The sequence below is a fragment of the Alligator mississippiensis genome, chromosome 6, assembly GCF_030867095.1.
Source record: "Alligator mississippiensis isolate rAllMis1 chromosome 6, rAllMis1, whole genome shotgun sequence".
In the NCBI taxonomy this organism is placed as follows: Eukaryota; Metazoa; Chordata; order Crocodylia; family Alligatoridae; genus Alligator; species Alligator mississippiensis.
Window position 1 is genome coordinate 60,074,638 of NC_081829.1, and position 23,348 is coordinate 60,097,985.

At 44.9% G+C, this 23,348-nt stretch overlaps 1 protein-coding gene across 1 annotated transcript; it reads right to left on the reverse strand.

Annotated features, from left to right (window-relative positions):
• Positions 1–3,110: 3,110 nt before the first annotated feature.
• Positions 3,111–23,245, reverse strand: ECD (ecdysoneless cell cycle regulator). The gene is made up of 13 exons (XM_006271596.4): positions 23,019–23,245; positions 22,339–22,456; positions 21,442–21,529; positions 20,443–20,612; positions 19,074–19,266; positions 15,770–15,898; positions 14,220–14,345; positions 8,938–9,023; positions 8,069–8,175; positions 5,544–5,727; positions 4,613–4,680; positions 4,289–4,506; positions 3,111–3,637 (listed from the first exon to the last, which is right to left on the reverse strand). Exons 1-13 carry the CDS (start codon positions 23,206–23,208, stop codon positions 3,395–3,397), a joined length of 1,920 nt encoding a protein of 639 aa, XP_006271658.3. The 5' UTR covers positions 23,209–23,245; the 3' UTR covers positions 3,111–3,394.
• Positions 23,246–23,348: the final 103 nt, after the last annotated feature.

Genomic DNA, 23,348 nt, shown 5'->3' on the forward strand with positions numbered 1-23,348 from the left:
CTGGGGGCTCCCTACTGGTCTGGAAATTCAACAGCAGGAGAGGTGCCATCTCTCCCCTGCTGACAAATACCTGGATCCATGGGAAGTGGGCTGGATAGTGTGGCCCTGCACCCTGGATTAGGCATGCAGGACTCAATCCTGGCACATGAGGCTGGGTGAGGGCAGTAAGGGCCCCAGGGCCCAATCCTGGCATGTGAGGCCAAGCAGAGCCCTAGTGCCTGATCTCAGTGTGTGTGTGGGCAGCATGAAGTCCTAGGTTGTGGGACCAATCTTGGCATACAGGGCTCAGTTTGGCCTGCAGACTGACCCGGTGCCATTCATCAGGCCCACTGGGCCCAAAGATTAAGCACCACTTCTATACTGCTTTCAGTACCCAAGCTAGCTGCATGGTATAGTGTGGACCTAGTTCTATTTTTCAATAGCTCATAATGAAGTAATGGACAAATCTGTGAACATTCCATTAATGCAGTGGCAACGCGTAGGGGGTGCACATGTATGCCGATTGGCTGTGCTTGCCACTTAAGCAATAGACTGGGCGGGGGCAGGCGGGAGCAGCAGTGGCCCCCCCCTGCAAGCGCCAGCCAATCACCACAGCCACTCCCAGAAATGGCCGCAGCGACTCCTGGAAGCAGCTGAAGCAATTGGTCGCAGGCCTCCCCCCGCCCCACCTCAGGCAGCAAGATTGTCTGGGGCGGGGGTCCCTTTGCAGCCATCGAGACTGGTCATGGGGTGGGGGCATGCGCTAAGGCAGCATCAGTTGCTCATACATGAATGTAAAGGTTAGTTTGTATCCTGTTTTAAGGCATACAGCACTAGGAGAAGTAAAGGCGCATCATTTACCTTCCTGCTTGAACTAACTATTCCTACTTACATATTTCTTAAGGGCTTCATGCTACCCAATAGAAAATTAAAGCTCTTGCAATAGTCAGAAGTTGTTGGGATAAACAATTCTATAACCAAAGCAGACAGTAGCGAGTCAAGAAATTAGATTATGCTGGAATGCAGCTGTAGTAGAAACCAATTTAGATTTTCCTGGAAACTTCAAGAAGATTGTTAAAATAGAACCACAATGCCCCTCCTTCTTTGGATACTGTAATAGATGCCATCAGGCTTCACTCATCACAAAACCCTATTTAAATTGAAAGCAGAAGTCTTTATGACATCATTCCAAAGAAGTGAGAGACAAGACAATAGCTTTTAACTTTCCTTAGATATTAAGTGCTGCTGTGGGTAATGCTACTGCATAAAGATGGATGCATGGAAGTTGCTTAAAAAATGGACTAAAATAAAATTCAGAACAATTGCAATTTAATCTTTTTCAAGACATTAACCAAGGGATAAAACCAGCCATGCATGATGAACCACCAAGAATTCTTGAAGAAAGTCCAGCAGTTTATTTTGCATGAACATCAATAGGATTGGGGCAGATTCAGGGGTGCTGCAGTGGTGCGGTTGCACCTGCTTTGATAGTATACTGCATACACTGTGAACTCTCAGATTTCACCACTACTTTATTGCAACTCCTGCTGGGAGCCCTGCATGTGCTCCTCACTGGTGTTTGGTACAGGCTCTCAGCCTCATGCCCTTGCTTTCAAGCAGCAACAGAACTTAGTGCTCCTCCCCCTTCCCCGTTGCTGAATTCAGCAGCAGGGAAAAGGAGGAAAGGAGCAGCCAGTGATGCTCAGCCCCTACTTGCACACAGCTCTGGAGGCTTGGCACTACTGCCTGTCTCCTTTTCCTGCTGCTGAATTTAGAAGGGGAAGAGGAAACAGCAGCGGGCTCTGGAGCTGCTTGAAAGCAGGTGCTGCAGGCGGATCCTGAGCTCACAGCACATGTAGAGTTCCAGCAGGAGCTGCTGAGTGCTCACTAGCATCCACAACTACAGTAAGGACTGTCAGCTTATCCCTTCAGATGTGGCACCACACCTCCATCATCGCAATCTTGATCTGCCCACAATCAACATTTTTCGTACCATATGGCCAGATGGGACTATTGTGATCTAGTGCAGGGACTGTCAGCCAGGGGTACACATACCCCTGGAGATACTTGGGAAGGCCCTAGGCCAGGAGTTGTCAATCGGGGGTACGCGTACCCCTAAAGATACTCGAGATGGCCTCAGTGGGGCAGTGGGCGCTACCACCGGCACTTTGGCAACTGGGGGGCGGGGGCAGCAGTGGCAGATCAGCCACTGGGGGATCCCCCCCCCCCCACTTGTCAACCTGTGGGATGGTCTCCTTCCTTCTTGACTGGCCGCCGGGGATACACTGACCCAAAAAGGTTGAAAACCCCTGCCCTAAGGGGTATATGTGAGCAGGCAGGGACCGAGTGCCACACCCACCACCCTGCACCACCCCCTTCCAGGAGCAGGGTCAGGCGGGGGGAGGGCGGTGGTAAGGATGGTGACACCCCTCCCACATCTTCCAAAGGCCATTTGGCTACTTCATTTAATTTTGAGCTTTTGGTTCAGTGTAGATGCAAGATGTGAACTAGCTTCCAACTTAGACTGTCCTTAATACAAGTTTATTCAGACTGCACTCAGATACAGATGGTGCTGGCAGAAGATCAGCTTTCAAACAATGAAGCAGTAGGCAGTTTAAAAAAAAAAAGCCAAATTTGATCATGAAGTTTCAAACATGATGGGGCTGACAGATACTTTTAGGCCAAGAACTTCCAAACACTACACTGAAAAAAAGTTACAGATCCAGATTTTAAATTTTGTTGTTTTCATTTAAATACAGTTGCAAAAGAAGCTTGTAGATACTTTAAAAAAAATAAAATTTGGTACCTCTGCAATTAATTATTTTTAATGAATTTAGTTGTTATTACTAAAGCAGCAGAAACGCTTATATTAAAGCATTTGTATATTAGGAAAAAAGGAGTGAATGTTTGTTGGGCAGTTGAATGACTCTAGAAAAGAGGCTGTTATTTGCTGATAAGTGTTTTCAAAGGCTAATCAATTTTTTAATCATCCAAATCAACTCCTGTTAATGGGTAAAAAAGGTGCAAATACTGATAATGGGAAAGGAAAAAAAATAAAGGTCTGGAGCCAGCCGGGGGGGGGGAAGGGAAATCACCACTCAGATTATTAACTTTATGTTGATACACAGCACTTGTAACACAAGAAAGGAGATCTTTATTCAAATCAAAAACCAAACCCACAGTGAACAAGTGAAAAAAATAAAATAAAAAAGGTCCTACTTCATGCACACAGCAATTTTGGTCTTAACAGGCCAGACAGATTTTACCAAGTAATCACATTTTGTCCTTTAAAATCCACGAGCTAACTGTGTAGCCAAGTGCTTAATATTCATACCATTTGTCTTTTCTTCCAAACTGCTGCTGTCCTTAAGTTTTTGTTTCCACTCAGCAATGTCCTCTGAACTGTGATCATCTGTTATTCTCCTGTTCCACTGCTAGTGCGTATCTGATCCATGTTGTCTGGTAAGTGTACACCCATGCTTTGTAGAATGTTAGAGGCAGGTCCTGACAGTCCAGCTTGAGCACTGTAGGATTCCAGTAAGTTAGTCACTAGGTTCATATCTACATCCACAGGGGTTGTATCACCATCTTCTGCACCAGAATCATCTTCCAAGTTACTATAAGGACCCTGGGAGACAACTGCTTTAGCAGAACTAACCTAAAGTAAATGCAGAAAGAGTATTTTAAGAAATGCATAATGTAATAAAATATTTGTTCACATGATCACAGCTGGTGCATGGGGAAAAAAAAAAAAAGCAACCAGAGCAAAAGCTCCTAACTAAAAAAAGGGCAGAAACATCACAGACTTCTTTAATAAGTCACCAGAGCAACTCTTTGCAATCAAGGCAGAACAGAACAAAATAAGCAGAAAGACGAAGGCCAGTGTGTCACTCCCTCCCAAGTGACAAGAGATCATGAACCAAAGAACCAACCATACCGTCTCAAAAGGACAGAGCATTATGAGACATTTTGTTCGATTTTGTTTAGGGTTTCTGGAAAAACTTACTTGGGTCATGATGCAGTTGCTTGCAATACTAAAATGCAGAAATGAAACAGGAACTTACAGCCATTGGACAGGCTAAAATTTAGCTTTTTTCTTTTCTTTTTTTAAACATTGTAAGTCCAGTGGCGCAGCATACACCACACTTTTTGCACACAAGATCTTTTTGGAATGAGCCTATGTGCTTAGGGACTAGTGTCACTGATTATATTGCTTAAGGCCATCACTTCACTACCTGCCTTTTCTCCAAAGTTTTTCAGAAAATAGGGCAAGTTACCAAAACAACCCCATCTCCCATCTTTTACATACCATTTTCTTTTGGGTGTTGAAGCTTTTGCCAACATTAGTGTGGGCCAGCTCACGGTCCATTTCGTTCATGTATGATCTCAGACTGCCCATAATTTCATTTGGTAATGCCTTCTGCTCTTCACCATGGGCTTCAATATTCAGGTCTTCATCACTGTCCAAGAACTTAAACTCTTCCTCCTCATCTAGATCATCTGAATCCAGCTCTTCTGAATCTGCCCCTATAAATAAATCCAATGCAAAAAACACACAAGCTAGTGCAATGCCCATGGAAAGCTAAGAAAAATGAGTACATTTACAAGGAGACTGCTTTTAAAAATCTCTCACCTAAAATTCTATCTAAAGCATTTGTAAAAGACTCAACATCAAAGGTTACATGGGCTTCATCAGTTGACCTGAAATTTAAAAATAAGATCTTTATTTAGATAGCAATTCATTCTCTTGTACAGCCAAGAAAGTCTGGCATCAGCCAGGACAAAATTAGGAACCGGAATTTTTACATAACCAGCACCCAGCATTCTCCACTCATGCTGGATAACAGGGATTTTACTGTATTTCCATTTAAATAAAAAAAAAAAAAAAAAGACAGCTATTAGTGTTTCTACTGAACAGTTCTTTAGGGCAACAAGACTGAACAGCTGCCTATAACTTGTCATGTAATCAAATATAAAAAAGTATATAAAATAATAAAACATCTACTGTGAAAGTGTCCACAATTGTGACTGCTTTGGAAAACACAGCACTTCCTTTGTGTTTAATTGTGAAACACATTTACACTGCTGCTATTTCTTCTTCACTGTTTTATTTAATATATTTATCTGTATGAAGTCAAAGAAACAGGTGCATTACACAAATAGGTGGTTTTAATTTAACAAGTCTGATACTCCCAACTTAAATTTCACTTTTACCCCTGAATACCCCAAATCAACATTTTCAGTCTACAATTTTGTATACTTAAACACACACTCTCCAGTGTTGTCCAGATACTATAGTGAATCGGCAATATAAGATGAAAAAGAATAAAAAAAAAAAAAAAAAAATTAGCTGAAAACGCATTACTAACACCAGCTCTACAAATTAAATTTTTTTTAAAGATCCGTATGAACTAAGAATCTTAAATTTTTCAGGGTTCTAGCAATGCTAAAAATATCACTCAAGCGTTGTTACAATTTGATAGCAGAATCCCTTAACAATATCACAAGAGGACCGCAATAATAGTAATGCATCACAGATGCTGCATCACTTCTTAAACAGATACCATGGAATCTCTGCTCCATCATGTGCTGAGACTTTGGATACAAAAGCCTTCATGCTTTCAGCAACTGCTCCCAAATCGTAATTCTGCTCTTCCTCATGCAAGGGAGGAACGGATTCACGTTTAGCTGAGGCCTCATTCAGGATCTGAGCCAAAGCATCTTCAGAAATCTCCAACCAACTATCATCTGAGAGAACAGAGAGGAACATTTTTGTGATCCAGACATAAGTCTGTCATCCTAAAGATTAAACACTCTTGTCTTGAAATCTGTAACATGAACAAACTAGATAAAAAAAACCATATGCACCAGTTACAGTTTGCAAGGGAGACGGGAGGAAGAAGAAAAATAAGTTAATAAAATGAAACATTTATAGCTTTAGTTTCCATTGTTTTGCATCCTGCATTAGCATTTCCAAACTGGAATGAAATTTATTAACATGTATGCTTTAATAATACAAAACGTAGGCTGGGAGAAATGTGGAGCAAAAAGAAGAGAAAAGAAGGAAAATAACTGCCTACAATTTGTATTATTAGAGCAGTGAGTGATCCTCAAAGGGCGTGTCCACACGAGCATGCACGTGCCTCTTGCCTTGCCTCAAACCCCTTTGAGGCAGGGCAACAGGCACGTGTAGGAACAAAAAAAATGTTCCCCGCACTGCAAGTTTGCAGCACGGGGAGAAAATTAGACCCCTGGATATCCAGGGGTCTAAAAAAACTGATGTTTAAAAAAGCAGGCCAGGGCACAGTTCCTGACCATGCCCTGAGGCAACTGGAGGCTGGGTCTTCCATGGAGACACTTTGGCAGGGTTGGCTTTCACCCTGGTGCTGAAACACGCAGCTGGCCAGGCCACATGTTTCAGCACCAGGACTCCAGTGCCAGTGAGTAAGGGGGAGGGGACGTACTCAATGGCCCTGCCCACTCTCCCAGCCCCCACGAGACCCCCGACCCCTGCTGCACCCAGCCCCTCATCAGCCCCCCTGAGGCCCTCCGCTGCTGCTTCTGCTGGCTGGTGCCGACCTGGCCGGCCTCCACCTGTCCCCAGCAGCACGTGGGAATCCGGTTTCAGCCACATGCTGCTCCGGATGGGACACACCTGCCTGGGTCAGCACCAGCCAGCAGAGGCGGCGGTGGAGCCGTATGCCGCTTGGGACTGACCGGCGCAGGTAGGGGGAAAGTGCAGCTAAGCTCCTCCTGCTCTGGCTGGGCTCATCTTGTCCGGAGCAGCACATGGCTACTCTTCCCACACGCACTGCGTCAGCAACGTCAAGCTGACACAGTGCGTGTGGGAACCTTGCCCCTTCCCCAGCCCTTCAGCAACCATTAGGAAGCCTCCGAGGGGCTGGGGGAGGGACAAGGGGTGGGAACGAAAGTAAACAGTGTTTACTTCTGTTTCCCGTTACAGCACCGCAGGCCTCAAAAAATACCTTGGCAGGCCACGTGTTGGACAAGCCTGCTCTACTGGCTCTGCAGTCCCTATCTGGGTCTGGCAGGTGCACAGCAGGTCACAGCCAGCAGCAGCCCCCACTGCCAGACTGCTGCAGTGGGTAGAGGTTGCAGGGGACTCTCAGGGCTGCTTCAGCATTCCAGCTGGCACAAGGGGTAGTGTTCCCAGGCACCAATCAGCTGGGCCCCAGAAGCTCCTGAGAGCGATTAGCCCTGAGCTACTTGCCAGAGTGGCTTTTTATACTGCTGGAGCTAGGACAGGGCAGATTTTTATACTGCTAGGGACAGCACAGGTGCTGGCCCCAGGCTCTACCTCCCCCTGGCTGAAGATCCAAAAGGAGCCAGGCAGAATTATTTTGCCTGAAGTGGCACAATTAGCTCCACAACAAAGTGCATGTCTGAGCATGTGTGCTGAAGTAAAAAGCCCCAGCTCAAATTTGCACCGCTTCTATTTGAGCTGCTGCAAGCGCACATGCTTGCATGTGTGGACACGCCCAATAAGGATATGAGATCCTTTTATGAGTGCCACACCATTTTAGCACTCTTAGGTGTGCAAACACCCTTACATGATTCACAAAATAAACCCAGATATTTCAGATAGGAGCCCATAATGTCAAAAAAAAATTCTGACCCATTGCAGTCTCTGAGTTCTTTGCAAGAGAATAATTGTTCTCTTATTTTATCATAGTTGAAAAGCGAAAGAAAACTAAGAACTGGAATTTTCTGAGCGGTGCCTTGAACCTACAAAGGTTGAGAACCACTATACTGTTAGAGGACCCTAGTATATTTCTAGATGACCTACAAAATTATGCAAAACTCCAGAGGCTGTCATTCTTCATACTGAAGGAAATGGCTTAAGCAAGCTAACACTTACTGTGTGAAGAAACCTACTCATTTGAAATGCTCTGGTGGTCTCAATACAGTAAACAATTCTGTACTAACAAACATATTAAAAATATCTTTTAGCAGGTCTCAGCACAGAAGACAAACTCAAGTCTCAATACAGTTTTACAAACTTCTACAGAAAAGCTGCTTATTATATTAGAAACACAGCTTCAGATCCTGTGCCATCAACTTCACTCACCATCCTCTGAAGGAAGACTAGCTGCTGCTTCTTCAAGTTCCTTTAAATTGTAGGATGTTTTCTGTAGCAAAGTCAAGATTTCTTCACCTGGGCTCATGGCAACAGAGCTAAAAGAAGTAATTAGATATATATAAATGTATGAATGATCAGCAAGCTTTTAAATGTTGCAGACTGCACTGACCCAGTTCAGGCTGTGCTGGGCAGGAGAGCAGGCACTGGGACCGGCCACCGCTGCTTTTCCCCATGCTGGCATGGGGAAAGCAACTCATGCCAAATTCCTCCACTGCCAAAAGCTGCTGATGCTCTATGTCTGCAGACTGGATCAAAAGTCACTACTGGTTTTAGGTTGCCAACTCCTGTTCTAAATAGAATTACATGCATTTACTATTAGGAGTGTATTGATAGAGTTTTTTGGGCTGATACCTTTTGCCGATTTTTAATGAGCCATATCAGCCAATACCAATCCGATTGTTCATATGTGGCCTGGCAGCTTGAAGAACAGCATCCAACTTGTAAGTCTGTTATGGGAAAGGGGCAGGGGGGAGCAGATAGAGGCCCCCACAGTAAAGGGAGGGAGTAGGGCTGCTGGAGCTGGGGCAGGCCCTGCACAGCCGGGGTGGGGTGGGGCACAGGACAGAGCTGCAGCTCGTCTGGGGCCTGTGAGGAGCAGCTCCTGCTCCTGCATGCATCCTGCGAGGGCATGGAGGGGCATATGCCCCTGGATCTGTGCACAGGGTGAAGGCGGACTGCCTCAGTGCAAGTCATCAGATTAGATGACAGATGTCCCATCCAGCTCCATATTTATATTTTTATAACTAACAACAAAACAAACAAACAAAAAAGAAATCAGTGTATAGTAGGTCTCTTACCTTTCTGGCTTGATAGCAGATTGCTGAAAATAATTCTCTGCCATACGCAGCCGTTCCAAATACTTTTCAGATCCTTCTAGTTCACCCTATTTAGTACAAGTCACTAATATTAGTTTACCAAATCCTCTTCCCATTACCTTCACAGGTGTGCCTACAGGGACTAGTATTAGTAGTAGAATGTGCAAGTATGATAGTTTTACTTTAATAGCCATAGTAGTTTGCATAGACTCTTGAGAAAGAAGTTTGATCAGATACAAGATCACAAATTTAGAAGTGACAGATACAAAATAAATTATTCTATTTTGCCAGCTACACACAGATTACAGACCAGAAAATGGGCATGGCTGCTTTTGCTGATAACAGAAACATGAGATAAAAGAAAACATTCAAAAAAATCTGTTATGTTGCAATACAGTTGATTTTCCACACAAATGAGGAATGTTGTTTGTTAAAACATACAAACAGCCATGTACTGGGTCAGACCATAGATCCATCCTGTCTAGTAGCCTGTGTCACAGTGCGGATGCTGAAAGGGAGAGAACTGGGTATAACCAGGGTTTGTTTGTTTTTTTTATCTTGCTGTTCTCTCTTACTTGCAGCCTCCAGCATTTAAAGTCTAAGAAATTCTGATTCAGAGGCTACAACCTCAATTCCCATCCTCAGTAGCTACTGATGCCCCTTTCTGCCAAGAATTTGTCCAATTCCTTTTTGAATATGGCTAAATTGTCAGCTTCTACATCTGGTGGCAGAGTTGCACACTTTAATTACATGCTGTAAAAAAAACCAAAACAAAACAACCCCCCACCCCGAACTTCCTTTTGTTAGTTTTAACTTGCTACTTACTAGTTTTATTTTTGTGATCCCTATTCTTGTGTTGAAAGTAAATAAAAATCACCATTTACTTTCTCCTCATCATTTAATATTATGTAAATCTTTATCACATCCCCCATCAAACATCTCTTTAGTCTCTTCTCATACGGAGGCCCCTCCATACCAGTAATCATCCTTGTTGCCCTTCTCTGTACCTTCTCTAGCTCTTCTATATCCTTTCTGAGGTGTGGGTAACAGAACTGAGCACAGTACTTAAGGTGACGACGCAGTAGGGATTTATAGAGCATAATGACAATTTCTGTTTTGTTTGCAATTCCCTTAATAATCCCTAACATTATTTGCTGTGTTCTCACAGCAGCTACCACAAAGAACACAACTACCAAAGAGATCTCTTAGAACCATAAATCAATCAATCTTCAGATTGATATTTAGTATTTACATCTACAACTACGACATCACAGAATCACTGCATAATGCTAAATATAAAAAAAGCTAATGTATTAAACAAATCTTAACAGTTTAGAACTTGTCAATGTAAACTGTAAGCCAAGGAAATAGCACGTCATATAAAAGGTACACTTTTTTAGTCTGCTGTATAGAACTAAAATGTTCCAGTCCAGTGTGATTTAAAAAGTATGGAACTTGAACTATATTAGATTTTGAAGACTATTAACTATTTCATATTTCTGTTTTCCATAAAAATGAAAGTACCTGCATACAACAGCATTTATTATTTTGGTCTCTTCATGAAGGCTGTTTTCTCATTCTTAATAGGCAGGAGTTCACCCCCAAATCCTCCTTTTCAATTTGTAAAAGATTCATAGACATTAGGGGCTGGGAGGGACCTCATGAGATCAGAGTCCAGCCCCCCAGAGGCAGGAAGTCTGCAGGGATCAGATGATCCCAGCAAGATAAAATATCCAAATGGCTTTTGAACCTTGGACACTCAGACCATAAAGAAGTTTTTCCTTATATCAAGTCTGACTCAGCCTTCTGGAAGTTTGTGGCCGTTATACCTAGTTATCCCTTGGGGAGCCCTGGTGAACAACTGTTCTCCCAGATCCTGATGCACCCCCCCCTTATATACTTATAGGCAGCAACCAAGTGCCCCCTGAGCCTTCTCTCTGCCAGGCTGAAGAGTCCTATGTCCCTCAGCCTCTCCTTGTAAGGCTTGCTCTCTTGGCCTTTGATCATACAGGTGGCTCTCCTCTGGACTCTCTCAAGCTTATCCACATCCCTCCTGAAGTGGGGAACCCAAAACTGGACACTGTACTCCAGCTGCAGCGTCACTACGGCCGAGTAAAGCAGGAGGATGACGTCCCTGGTTTTGCTCAAGATGCATTGGTAGATGCAGGCCAGAGTTTGGTTTGCTCTGCCAGCCATAGCATTGCATTGGGGGCTCATGTTCATTTTGTGGTCAATCAAGACTCCCAAGTCCCTTTTGGTCGCAGTGCTAGTGAGTGTATCACCACTGAGCCTATAAGTATGATGCTTTTTTTTCCTCAAGGTGGAGGACCCTGCATTTCTCTATGTTGAATGCCATCATGCTTTTGTCTGCCCACTTTGCAATCGTGTCCAGGTCGGTCTGTATCCCCAGCCTGTCTTCCAGCATGACCACCTTCCCCCCCATAGTTTAGTGTCATCCACAAACTTTGCTAGTCTGCATCTGATGCCCGAATCCAGGTCATTAATATTGAAGAGTACTGGCTCAAGCACTGTGCGCTGGGGGACTCCACTGGTAACCTAGTGCAATGTTGATTTGCTCCCATCAACTAGTACCCTTTGGGTCCGACCCCAGAGCCAGTTTCCCGGCCATTGGACCATGAGATGGTCAAGGCCACAATTTCCCAGCTTGGTCACGAGGACATCATGTGAGACCAAATAAAAGGCCTTCCTGAAGTCCAGATAAATGACATCAACCTCTTCTTCCTTGTCCAGGCAATGTGTCACCTGGTCACAGAAGGAGATAAGGTTGGTCTGGCAAGACCTTCCAGCAATAAAACCATGTTGGCTGGCATTCAGTAGGTTGCCTTCTGTTAACCTGTTGCAGATGGATCCCTTAATAATTTTCTCCAAGATCTTTCCAAGGATGGACATCAGACTGATAGGTCTGTAATTCCCTGGATCTTTCTTCCCTTTCTTGAAGATTGGGACCACGTTGGCTCTTTTTCAGTCTTCCAGTACATCACCCAAATGCCATAAGCTTTCAAATAACTTGGCCATGATGTCCACCAGCTCTTTTAAGACTCTGGGGTGTAATCTGTTCAGGCATGTGGATTTATAGATGTCAAACCGCTTGAGGTGTTCTCTCACTTGATCTACATCAATTGCAGGCCCATCTCTTAAGCACAGGTTGCTTTGCATCCTGACAGCGTGACCCCTTTGGGCAGGTAGAATACTGATGCAAAGTAATCATTTAGGAGATTGGCCTTTTCTTGGGTGTCAGATGTCAGCTGCCCCATTTGATCTCACAGGGGGCCAATGTTGCTTTTATTCTTCCTCCAACTTCCCACATATCTGAAGACCGATTTTTTGTTATCCTTGATTCCGGGGGCTAGACTAAGTTTGGTTGCTGCCTTGGCTTTTCTGGACTACTCCCTACAGGTATGGGCTAGAGATAAGCAGTCCTCCTTGGTGATGGTTCCAGTTTTCCCATCTGGTGTAGGAGTCTCTTTTTTGTTTCAGGAGACCCAGAAGTTCTCTGTTAAGCCAAGGGGGCTTCCCTGTCCTCTGACTGCATTTCCTGTGGGATAGGATGGACTTCCCTTGTGCACTGAGAATGGAGTTCTGTAGGAACAACCATTCATCATGGACTCCCCTTCCTAGTTGGGCATGGTCTTTCGGTGCCCAACTGACCAGTCTCCTGAGTTTGTGGAAGTCAGCCTTCCCAAAGTTGAGGATTTCTGTTTTATTGAGGGATTTGCCCACCCTGTGTTGGACAAAGAAAGTAATCAGATCATGGTCGCCGTCACCAAGTTTGGCTTCAATCCTCAGATCACTCACCAGATCATCCCCTTTAACCAGAACCAGATCCAACAGTGCCTCTCCCCTAGTTGGCCCATAGACCGTTTGTGTTAGGTACAGGTCATCAGTGCAGGCGAGGAAGTTACGCGACCAGTCAGACCTGGCTGTGTGTTCATCCCACAAGATGTTAGGGAGGTTGAAGTCTCCCATAACAATCATACATCAGGAACGTGTACCCTCAGTTGGTTCCCTATTGAATTTGAGATCCAGTTCTTCTTGGATAGGAGGTCTGTAATAGACTCCTACAAGTATACCCCCTTCCCCATGTTCCCCCGGACGGTCTCAAGATGACCTCCATGGTTACTGAATTCAGTTTGAAGGGAAGTGTACTGCTCCTTGACATAGGGAGCTACACCCCCCACCCCTCTTCCCAACCCAATCTCTCCTGTAGAGGGTATAGCCTTCTATACCTACCGACCAGTCATATGGGGAGTCCCACCAGGTCTCCATTATTCCTATGAGGTCATAATCATTATCTGTCAGAAGGGCCAGCTCCTCTTTCTTGTTACCCAAGCTCCTAGCATTTGTGTACAGGCAGTTGAGTCTGCCATGGGAAGCCATAGGCTTCTTTATGTGATGGGACATAACCTTTCCTTGGGTCTCGTCAGGGTGGGTTGGGTTCCCTTGGGCTACTTAAGCTGTTACTGCTGTGATTGGCATGACCTAGGCTAGAACTGTTGATTGACCTTCCATCCCCCAGTGATCTTAGTTTAAAGCCCTGTCAAGTAGGTCAGCCATTCTGGCCAAGAGCTTCTTCCCTTTCTAGTTGAGGTGGAGGCCATCTCTTCCAACAGTACACAACCCCTCTCAGTGAAGTGCAGAGTGTGGTCAAATAAGCCAAACCCCGCGCGATAGCACCATCGCCTGAGTCTTCTGTTCACTTCACTGATGCACCTATCCCTCTGGGGCCCGTGACCTGTGACAGGGAGGATTGAGGAAAAAACTCCGAGTCCAGCCCCGAGCCCTGTAGTTGCACATGACTCAGCCGGGATCACTGAGCCGTGTAATTTGTGCCCATGTGGATGAGTAGCATGGGATGGTGGTCCGTGGGCCGGATGAGTTTGGGGATCCTCTCAGTCACATCATGGACGCAAGCCCCAGGGAGGCAGCAAGCCTCATGTGTTACAGGGTCAGGGTGACAGATTGGGTCCTCTGTCCCCCTCAGAAGGGAATTGCCCACCACGATTGCTCTGCGTCTTCTGGGTGCAGTTGCTGGTGGCCCTCCTTCCTCATATTCTACTATAATCTAATAGCACGGTGGAGAGAGACACGGACAAAAGAACTCTCTGAAGACTAAAAATCTTCATTCGTCTCTCATGAAAAAATTATGTTCCTCACCTTATCTAAAATCTGTTGGAAACCTTGACAAAGTTTGGACAATACTGTTTTCCCTGAATTATGCAGAGAAACAAAAATTATTTCTTTACCTTGAAATAATTATTCTTCTTCAGGCTGTTGAGGAAGCCATCCCATAATGGGTTGTTTGATACAGGCCTTTTAGAATCAGGAGAAACTTTACTGCACTTGGAGCATAAGATTTCAAACCCATGCGCCTAAGAAAGAAAGAAGAAAGTTTCCAATAAAGGTTCTTAAATAGGATACATTTGTTTAAATCAGCTTAAAAAGGACTGCATGAAGAGCTCACATTAGGTAGCCCTCACTCCCCAATACTGCCATTTCATAAGTGGATTTGATGCATCCACCCCGAGATCACATTATGGCCTGGGAGAGTTGCTGAGTTTCAACTTTCAGATTAGCTAGGCAGCAGCCCCATGATACCCAGAGCTTGTCGTTACAATCAAATTACTGCTAAATAATATATAGTGTGAATTTACAGCATGCTAACTTCCCTATATACAAACAAGAGCAGACCCATGATATTTGCCAAATAGTAAAAGTATAGCAAATACTTGACACATGACCTTACAATACAGCAAGGCACTCAAATCTATGGCAAGTTATCCCTTGAGAAATGTGTAGTAACTTCATGTGTTCTACACAGTAACTTTCCCACATATCATGCATTCATGTCTCTGTTCAATTTCATGACAGAATAGCCATTTCCTCAGTGTGGACAGGCTTTCCTGCCACCTACTGGTTAACTAATGCAATAGCACCTAGAGATATAGCTTACAAGAGTTGTTTCCACTCTTTACTACTAAGCAAAATCCAAGGAAAAAAAAACCAAACTCTATAGCAATTATGTGCCTGCACCATAAGCATACTGCCAAGTGGAGTACCCCACTCTATACTTACTCTGCACTAGGAATATACATATGGGAAGTTAGCGCACAGCACTTATTGCACTGTAAATCTGCAGCTAGCTTACTTCCTAGTAACTTTCCCCATGTGAACAAGCCTGCGGAAGAAGCATGTTACAACTGATGATGTACTGACAAGCATCAGGAGGTGGCTAAAGTAATTCTCTTCTGGTGCCTGAAAAAAAGACACCTCCACCTGGACTACCTTCAACTTATGTCTCATATCCATTTCTCTAAAGCAAAAAAAATGGCTTTACAACCAAGGCAATATACTCTTAAGACTGATGAGCTGCAATTGTGGTACAGTTTCTGCTTATAGAGCTGCACTAGAAACAAATTATGGGTTTCAAATTTCTGCCATAAGAAAAGAAGAGACACCAAGGAAGAATGAAAAAGTGTAGGAAGAGAACCGAAAGATTTTGTCTTTAACAAATACAGGAGCAGTTTAGCATTAAATTAATTTGTAGGAGGAAAAGGAACAATAGATTAGGTAAAGTAAAATTACTGGGAGGAACATACTATGCACATCCCTGTAAAAAGAATACTTCTCTATGCAGCATCTACTTGGTGATATAAACTGCTAATACCCTGCAAATTCTCTCTGCAAGCATGCTACAGATAAATTAAAGACTCGCTCCTAATATTTCCCAAATAATCAAACAACAAAAACCAAGAATCAGGCATATAAATGCAAGATACGAGTAAAAGACCATTACCAACTTCATGCCTAACTCATGTGCTTTGTATTGATGATGTGAAGGGGATGGAAGTATATACCCACTGCGTCGGTCTGGAACAAATTTCTGCTGCATTAACTGTGCATATAAACACTTGGTGAATGTGACCTGTAAACATTAGAAGGAAACATTAGGAGGAAAGAAGGAAAAACAAGGAACTTGCATCAAAGCATGATATTTTCTACTAAAAAATCCCCATTTTTCAGTCCAAATTTTGTTTTGGACCTACCATGCTACAAGTTACACTTAAGATGTTACCCAAAAGACAGACAAAATGAGTTTCGCTCTAAAAATCTTGGATTTAATGTATAAAACAAGAGCACTTGGAACCTTGCAAAACACAATTTTAGCATAAGGTAGGGCTGTCAAAATTATTAATATTATTATTACTATTATTAATAATAATAATAATAATAATAATCATCATCATCAAGTTTGGCTGTCAAATCCATTTTTAGAAGCCTTACGTAGTTGGTCTGATTTTTGATGTTAGCCAAACGTCCAGCAGTATCTAGGGGAGTAATGATAGAGATTTTTTGGGCCAATATTGATGGCCAATTTTTAACAAGCTATATTGGCCGATACTGACCTGATTGCTGATATGTGGCCCAGTAGCATGGAAAGTAGCATCTGGCTGGTAAGTCTGTTGTGGGGGAAGGGAAAGGGCGTGGGGGGGGCGGCAAATTGAGGGCCTTGCGATGAGGGAAGGAGTGGGGCAGGGTGCGGGATGGAGCCGTGGCTGGTCCGGGGGCTGCGGGGCATGCTCCCCAGATGTGTGCAGGGCACTGTGGGTGGTGCTGGGCTCTTCCTTGTAAGGGGGAGCTGGGCTGGGACTGCGCTTGGGGCAGGTGGTGGCGGGGCTACAGCAAATTTTGGGGTGGCTGCAGCCCCTCCCCCCTGGCTGTGGTCCCCCTCCCAGCGCTGCTGTCCGCCCCAAGTGCAGCTCGGCTCAGCTGCTCTCTGCCAGGAAGAGCCTGGCACTGCCCCCAGCCCCAGCCTGCAGTGGCAACCTGCCCTCACCCCACACAGATCTGGAGGGCACATGCCACAATGACTCCCCCAGGGGTGGTGTAGTGGTAGAAGCCGTTCCCCTCCCCACATCCCTTGGACAAGTCACGTGGCTCCACCCTGCGCCCCCCTTCCCCCAGTGAAGTGCCTGTGCCTGTCCCTGCACTAGCTCCACTCCCTCACCACAGGGGCCTCAGTCTGCCCGCCCCCCTCCACCGTGCTCCTTCTATGCCCCTTCCCCCACAACAAACTTATCAACCAGACGCTGCTCTCTGCGCTGCCGGGCTGCGCTCCTGGCTGCCTGCATGCGGTGTTGAGGCTATGCATGTGCACACAGCATTTATAGTGACATTACTGGCTACATCAGCCAAAAAAAGCTAATTGCTGATAATGGCAATTTTCCTTTTAATCAGTTCTGATATGATATAGGACCAATGTAACCACGTACCTCTAGTAGTATCCACTAACCTCAGTGAAAGTTACTAGGTAGTTAACAAAAATCTAGCTATTTAGACTCTTAAATCAATATTTGAGGCACTCATGCTTGAGAACGCAGACTTAAAAGAGAGATACATGCAGGCATCACTTCCATCCTGCTCATTATTAAAATAGGGCCACATGATGGCAAGAGCAACACAAACAAAATCCACGTCAGTTATTGAAGAACACTGTATCCTAGAAACTCTCAAAATTCTGCATAGTGTAGACTATGATAGGATGAATCTTCTAAAAGGTTGGAGACCACTGCTAAAGTAGGTGATCACCTTTGGCATTTAAAAGCAACCCAAGATCTACTGTGCACCCCCCCACTCTTCCTGCCCAGCAGGTAAGTGCAGGGGTGGGGTGGGGATCAAGGCAGAAGGAGAACAAATTATTTAGGGGCACGCCTCCCCAGCAGGTAAGTCCCACCTGGCTGGGGCTCCACTCAACTTACCCCTGCTCCTGCCTCTGAGACCCTGCCCCTCACCGCGGGGGCCTTGATCTAGACCCGGTCTCTTCTCTTCCCCACAGACTGACCTGTTGGGCTGGAGCATACTTGTGCATGCACATAGGCACTCAGCCCCCCACCCCAGCCTCGGATTGACTCTAAGATCTACCACAAGAGGCTCTGAGATCTACTGGTAGATTGAGAGCTACTAGTTAGTGACCACTGTTCTACAGAATTAGGAGTAAGGAAAACCTGACTGTCTAAAAAGCTGTCAATTTCAAAGGAGATAAGGGAGGGCCTCCTCTACTCTGCATAAAAGTTTCTGGGTATTGCAACCTTCTATAAAACCTTTGGTTGTCTTCCAGCTAAAGTGGCAGAGTTGTACAGCTGTGGAAGTATGTCTGCTGGAGCTGGTCCTAACATACATGGCTTACTTTGGGATGTATGTGGAAAGAAAGGGTGTTGGGGGGGCAGGGGGAACTGAGGAAAAAATGCTCAAAGAGAAATGACCATTTATGTTTGCTTGCTTTTTACCCTTTCTTAATTAAAATTGAAATATGTTGCCTTATTAAATTCCTTCAAACTGGATCCTTAAAGTTTGTGGCAGAATGCACCAGCAAGGTAGCAGATAATGACTACATCTTAATACAAGGATTTAATAAGCAATTCCCCTTCCACAAGTAGCCAAGTACCTCCTTTGTAGCAGTTACAGCTACAGCATACACATTAAACACTACAAGGAAATGCTTACATTTTGCTAGCTAGCTAGAAGTTGAAGGACAGCACTATGCCACTGGTCAGTTCTTTGAAGACCAAAGGTGTTGAGATTGCAGATGGGAAAGCCTAAATCACTGCAGTTTTGGAATTGGTCTTAAATCCTTTCATAATAACAGAGAAAAGCTTTCAATGCCCCAAATGCCCAATTAAAAAAATTGGTCAGAATAATGGAGTCAGTTACTGTGCAATTATTCAATGATCACAAGTGTTGAGGGCTACCTGTGCATTTCATCCAGCATTTCAGTGACTGCCACCTGAACTAAAAAGCAATGTTTCAAAACAAAATAAAGCAATTCTAAATTGGCTTTTCTATCATTTCAGAATTATTTTGTTGAAGAAAAGAAACTCATCTGCTTTTAATAATCTAGTTCCACAGTGAGTACAAGTAGTAAGACTTAAAATACCTTAAATAAGTAGAAACTTATGAATGCTTTCAAGAAAAGTTAATCAGAAATGTACTATTTTTAAAACTGAAAGCTGTGCATTTTCCTAACACAATGATCAAAGAAACAGCATAACAAATCAGTCAGTCACGAGACAGAATAGGTTACCAGCAGAAATATCACTTACGCAACTCATCACACGCGTGTCTGGAGGGAAAATTTTGAAAGGATGGCATGCTCTTAAGTCAATGGGATCTCGCAAGTAGAAGGCCTCGACTGCAGCAGCAACCAGAGAAGGGCGCTCCTTCAACACTCCCACAATGCCTGCTGGAAGGAAACAGTGGGCTTGGTGAAGGGAGGCCTTGATTTTGTCAGGATATCTGTTTCAGGCAATGATATAACATGTAAAAAAAAAAAAAAAAAAAAAAGAAATATTACAAACATGACCAGATATTCTTTATGCAGATATTCAACAAAAGGGGAAACAATGTGTGTGCACATTATGTACATTTACAAATTACAGTAAAATCTTCGGTAACCGGCCCCTTACAAGCCAGCATGCTCTGTTAACCGGCATGCCAGCTTGTAAGGAAAAGTGAAACTGGAAGTGCCCACTGTGGCACTTCCGGTTTCTCCGAGACCCCATGATTGGTGGGAAACCAGCTTGCGCTGCAGAGCCCCCATGGCCTGGGGGCATAACAGGCTGCGGGGGGCCCGCCTCCCTGTCCTGCGTGGCCCACAGGGCCTGCGGGAGGGGCGGTGATGTCGTGGGAGGGACAGCGACGCCCCAGATGTGGTGAGAGAAGCGGCGGCCCGAACAGGCAAGGATGACTGTTCGGGTCGCTCAGTTAACCAGCATATTTTGTTATCTGGCATCCCCCATTCCTGGTGGATGCCGGATAACAGAGCTTTTACTATACTTTAGAATCTCTAGTTAGAAAACTAATCAACATACAGCGTGGGTTATACTTACAAAACTAGTATAGCTAGACTTTGAGAGGTTTAAGTCTCTCCCTCCAATTTGATAAGTCCTTTATTGTGAAGTGGCCTAATCATCTAGCTTACAGTTCCTTAATATTAAACAACAGAATCTAATTGCAGTCTTTTTTAAGCCTAAAGTATTCCGAGAAGGAATCTGTTACCAAACCAGTGACCCTTGCTGACCGTTTTAGGCATACCAATGGAAGTATTCAAACTGCCAGCAAGGAAGACTGACAAGTCACAGCTGTCCTTTTACAAACAATTAAGAAAAGCCAAAATCACACAGACATATGATATAATTTTAGCCCTGTACCTTTGTTTTTCAACACCCTCAAATAAGAATATAGTATACCACCTGTGTGCGTACAGGTGGGTTTACCAGTAGAAAGAATGTCCCAGAAAAAAAAGTCTAGCTATTAGTTTTTGGAAAAGTGGCAAATCTCATTGTAGTTGACAAGAAAATGGATTAGATACTAGGAAATAAGTGCCCTAGACAACCCAGAATCAAAGCATTCACTTAAAGAACATCAACCCCCCCTCTTCCCTCCCCAAACAACCCAAAACAGTCCACTCACCCACTTATGCGTTTATAGACTGCTGTTCTAATAGGTTTTGCAGCCCGGAACTCCTCTAAATGTGCAGATAACAGCGCTAAGACCTGGGGAATTGCTGGACTGGAGGCAGGCTCCTCTCCACAAGTCTTTGATTGTGGGATGATGCACAATTCTCCTCGGTGAAAGAACACCTAAATATAAAAGTCACATCAGAAAGGAGCACATTTGCATATAGACTAATAAGTTATCTGTTAAATCAGGGGTGTCAAACATATGGCTTATGGGACAGATTCAGCTCATGGAGTTGCTTCCAGCTCACCAGCTTATAGGTGGGCCACTGGCAAATGAAGGGTCTGGCCTGCTGCAGCATCCAGGGCTTTTGGGCCCCAGTGGATGTGGTAGTTGGTGGCAGGACGGTGAGCAAGGGCTGATACAGCCTCAAAAACCCTCCAGCTACTTAGCCTGTCTCCACTGCTGTAGCCCCAGCTCCATGGTTGCCACCCCCATTGCTGCCTCATGCCAGAGCTAAGAAATGCCATCACGGTGTGGTGCATGCGATAGAAGCTTTGGATCCAGAGGGTACATGGTGAGAGCTGGAGCTGCTGTGATCTTATCATGCCATGTCACGAGCTGCAGCTCAAGCTGCAGCATCTCCCAAGCTGGATCCAACCTTCAAGCAGCCCCGCTGCCACAAGGATAGGGCCCCTCGTGGCTCCCCCACCATTTGCCCTGAGGCATGCATGTCAAGCAAAACGCCTTTGAATACTATGCTCTGGCATGTGTGCCAGGAGTTGCCAATCCCTGTGCTAGACCATGATCAAAGAGATTAAGCTGATGATTATCAGACTCTTTACAAACAACAGCAAGTTGTAGATTTGTGAAAGAAGCAAGAAAATAAAGCTACTTAACTAGTTTTATTTTTGTTCTAAGTTGGAATTGAATTTTAAGCCTACTAAATAAGAGGGTACTGCACTGAACTCAATACACCAGTAAGTTAATTTGAATGAAAATTTTACTTACCCTATTGGCACTATTTTCAGGGTTCAACCATTTTGGAAGGAAATCAGCTGCTTCTATCAATAGGAACTCACCATCATTGTCATCAAGCCTACCCAAAATTAGGTTTTTATTAGAAAAGGCTCTGTATAACACAACAACTATTCTAAATGATTTACTACTTCAGTAACAGAAGGCTCCATTATCTTTTCTTTCTTTTTATTCCTTTGTAAATCCTCCCAACCAAAGACAGAAACTATTATATATTTAATGATTTCAGTTATTTAGTTTTTTTAGGGCAAATAATTTTTTCCTCAGACTGTTGACGCGCTAAGATTTTCTTTTGCACATTCTTATATGAGAATCTACTAGTATTTCCATTACTTGTATAATGTCACTTAATTCAGTTCAAACGTTCTATAGTCATGTAGCTAGCAGGAATGAGAGCCGTACTTTGAGCCTTATATTAGGAAGAGGTCAGAATATTATTGTGCTGTACAATTTTTCCAAAATTCAAGAAAAAGATTAAAGGAATATAAAATGACCTATGAAGTTTGTGAAACATCAAGCACTATACACATTATTGTCACCCTAGATGGCACACCTAGCCCATCTCTCCCTGAAGAAAGGCTACAAAACATTGTTATGTAACAATTTGATTCTTTGAAATTCAAAACACAAAAATCAGTACCCTCCCTCAAGCCTTGTAACAAAGCACTTACTTAGCTTTAACTTTAAAGAGACTAAAGCACATGCCTAAAAATTTAGTACATGCTGAATGGGGATTATTAATCCACTCCCTTTGGACTATCCTGGTAAAACAGTGTGGCAACAGCTATCACTAAGAAAAAAATTGATTTAGGTCTCAGGTTATAGTTTCACCAAAAAATAATAAAATTGAGTTTGCTTTGTTAAGAATACCTTGCTACTAGCTCTGGAAACTCTTTTGTTATCTGCTGTAGGAGGTACACAATAAACCATTCATCTTCAATATTATCTCCAAACTCAGTCACACCCCCAATATGTGCAGGAACACCACCTGGACAAAAAAAAGAACAGAAATTGAGTGACCTCCTCCTTAGTCCAAACCATGTTCTTATCTCATAATTTCACAAGGGGTTGGGGGGAATGGGGATTGAAGGCTTAGTATTAGTATTACAGCAGTAGTTCAGCAAATCAAACCATATTTACCCAAATCTTCTGTTTAACATGTGGGGGGGAGGGGGGAGCTTGTCTTAGATTCAAGTACTAGCCAGTGGAAAGGCAGGTGGCAGCTACAGCTCCAACTCCAGCCCGGAGCCGGGGTTACCGTGACAGCTTCTGCTTGCTCCGCACTGCCTCTGCCCCCACTCGCCACGCTGCCCCCCCTCCGGCAGGGCTTCGGCCCCACTGCAGCCGAGGGCAGCACACAGCAGTGGTTGCTCCAGCCCCGCGCAGCAGCAGCAGGAGCGGCACCCCAACAGCCACTGCACGGCCCAGCTGCAGCTGGAGCAACCGTGCGCCGTGCCCCGGCGGGGGGGCAGAGGGGTCGGGGTATGCAGAGCCACCTCCCACGTGGGGACACGCGGCGGCGGCCCCAGGAGAGCGGCGCGGGGCCGTACCTCGCGCGGGCCGGGCGCGCAGGGAGAAGGGCTCGCGCTGCCACACGTAGGAGACGAGCAGCGGCGCAAGGCGGGCCAGGACCCGCTCGGCGCAGCGCGGCAGCGCGTCCTCGCCCTGTTCAGCGCCCGGCGGCAGCAGGAAGAGCTGGTAGCGAACCGCATCCTCCGCCCGCCGCCACAGCGGCTCCATGGTCGAGCCCGCTGCGGGGACCTAACCCGCCCCGAGGGGTCACGCGACGGCTGGTGGCCAATGCGGGGTGGGTTTCCGCCAACGCAATAGTCCCGCGCCCGGCGCACTGCTGCATCATCGCCGCGCGACAGCGCCAGCGC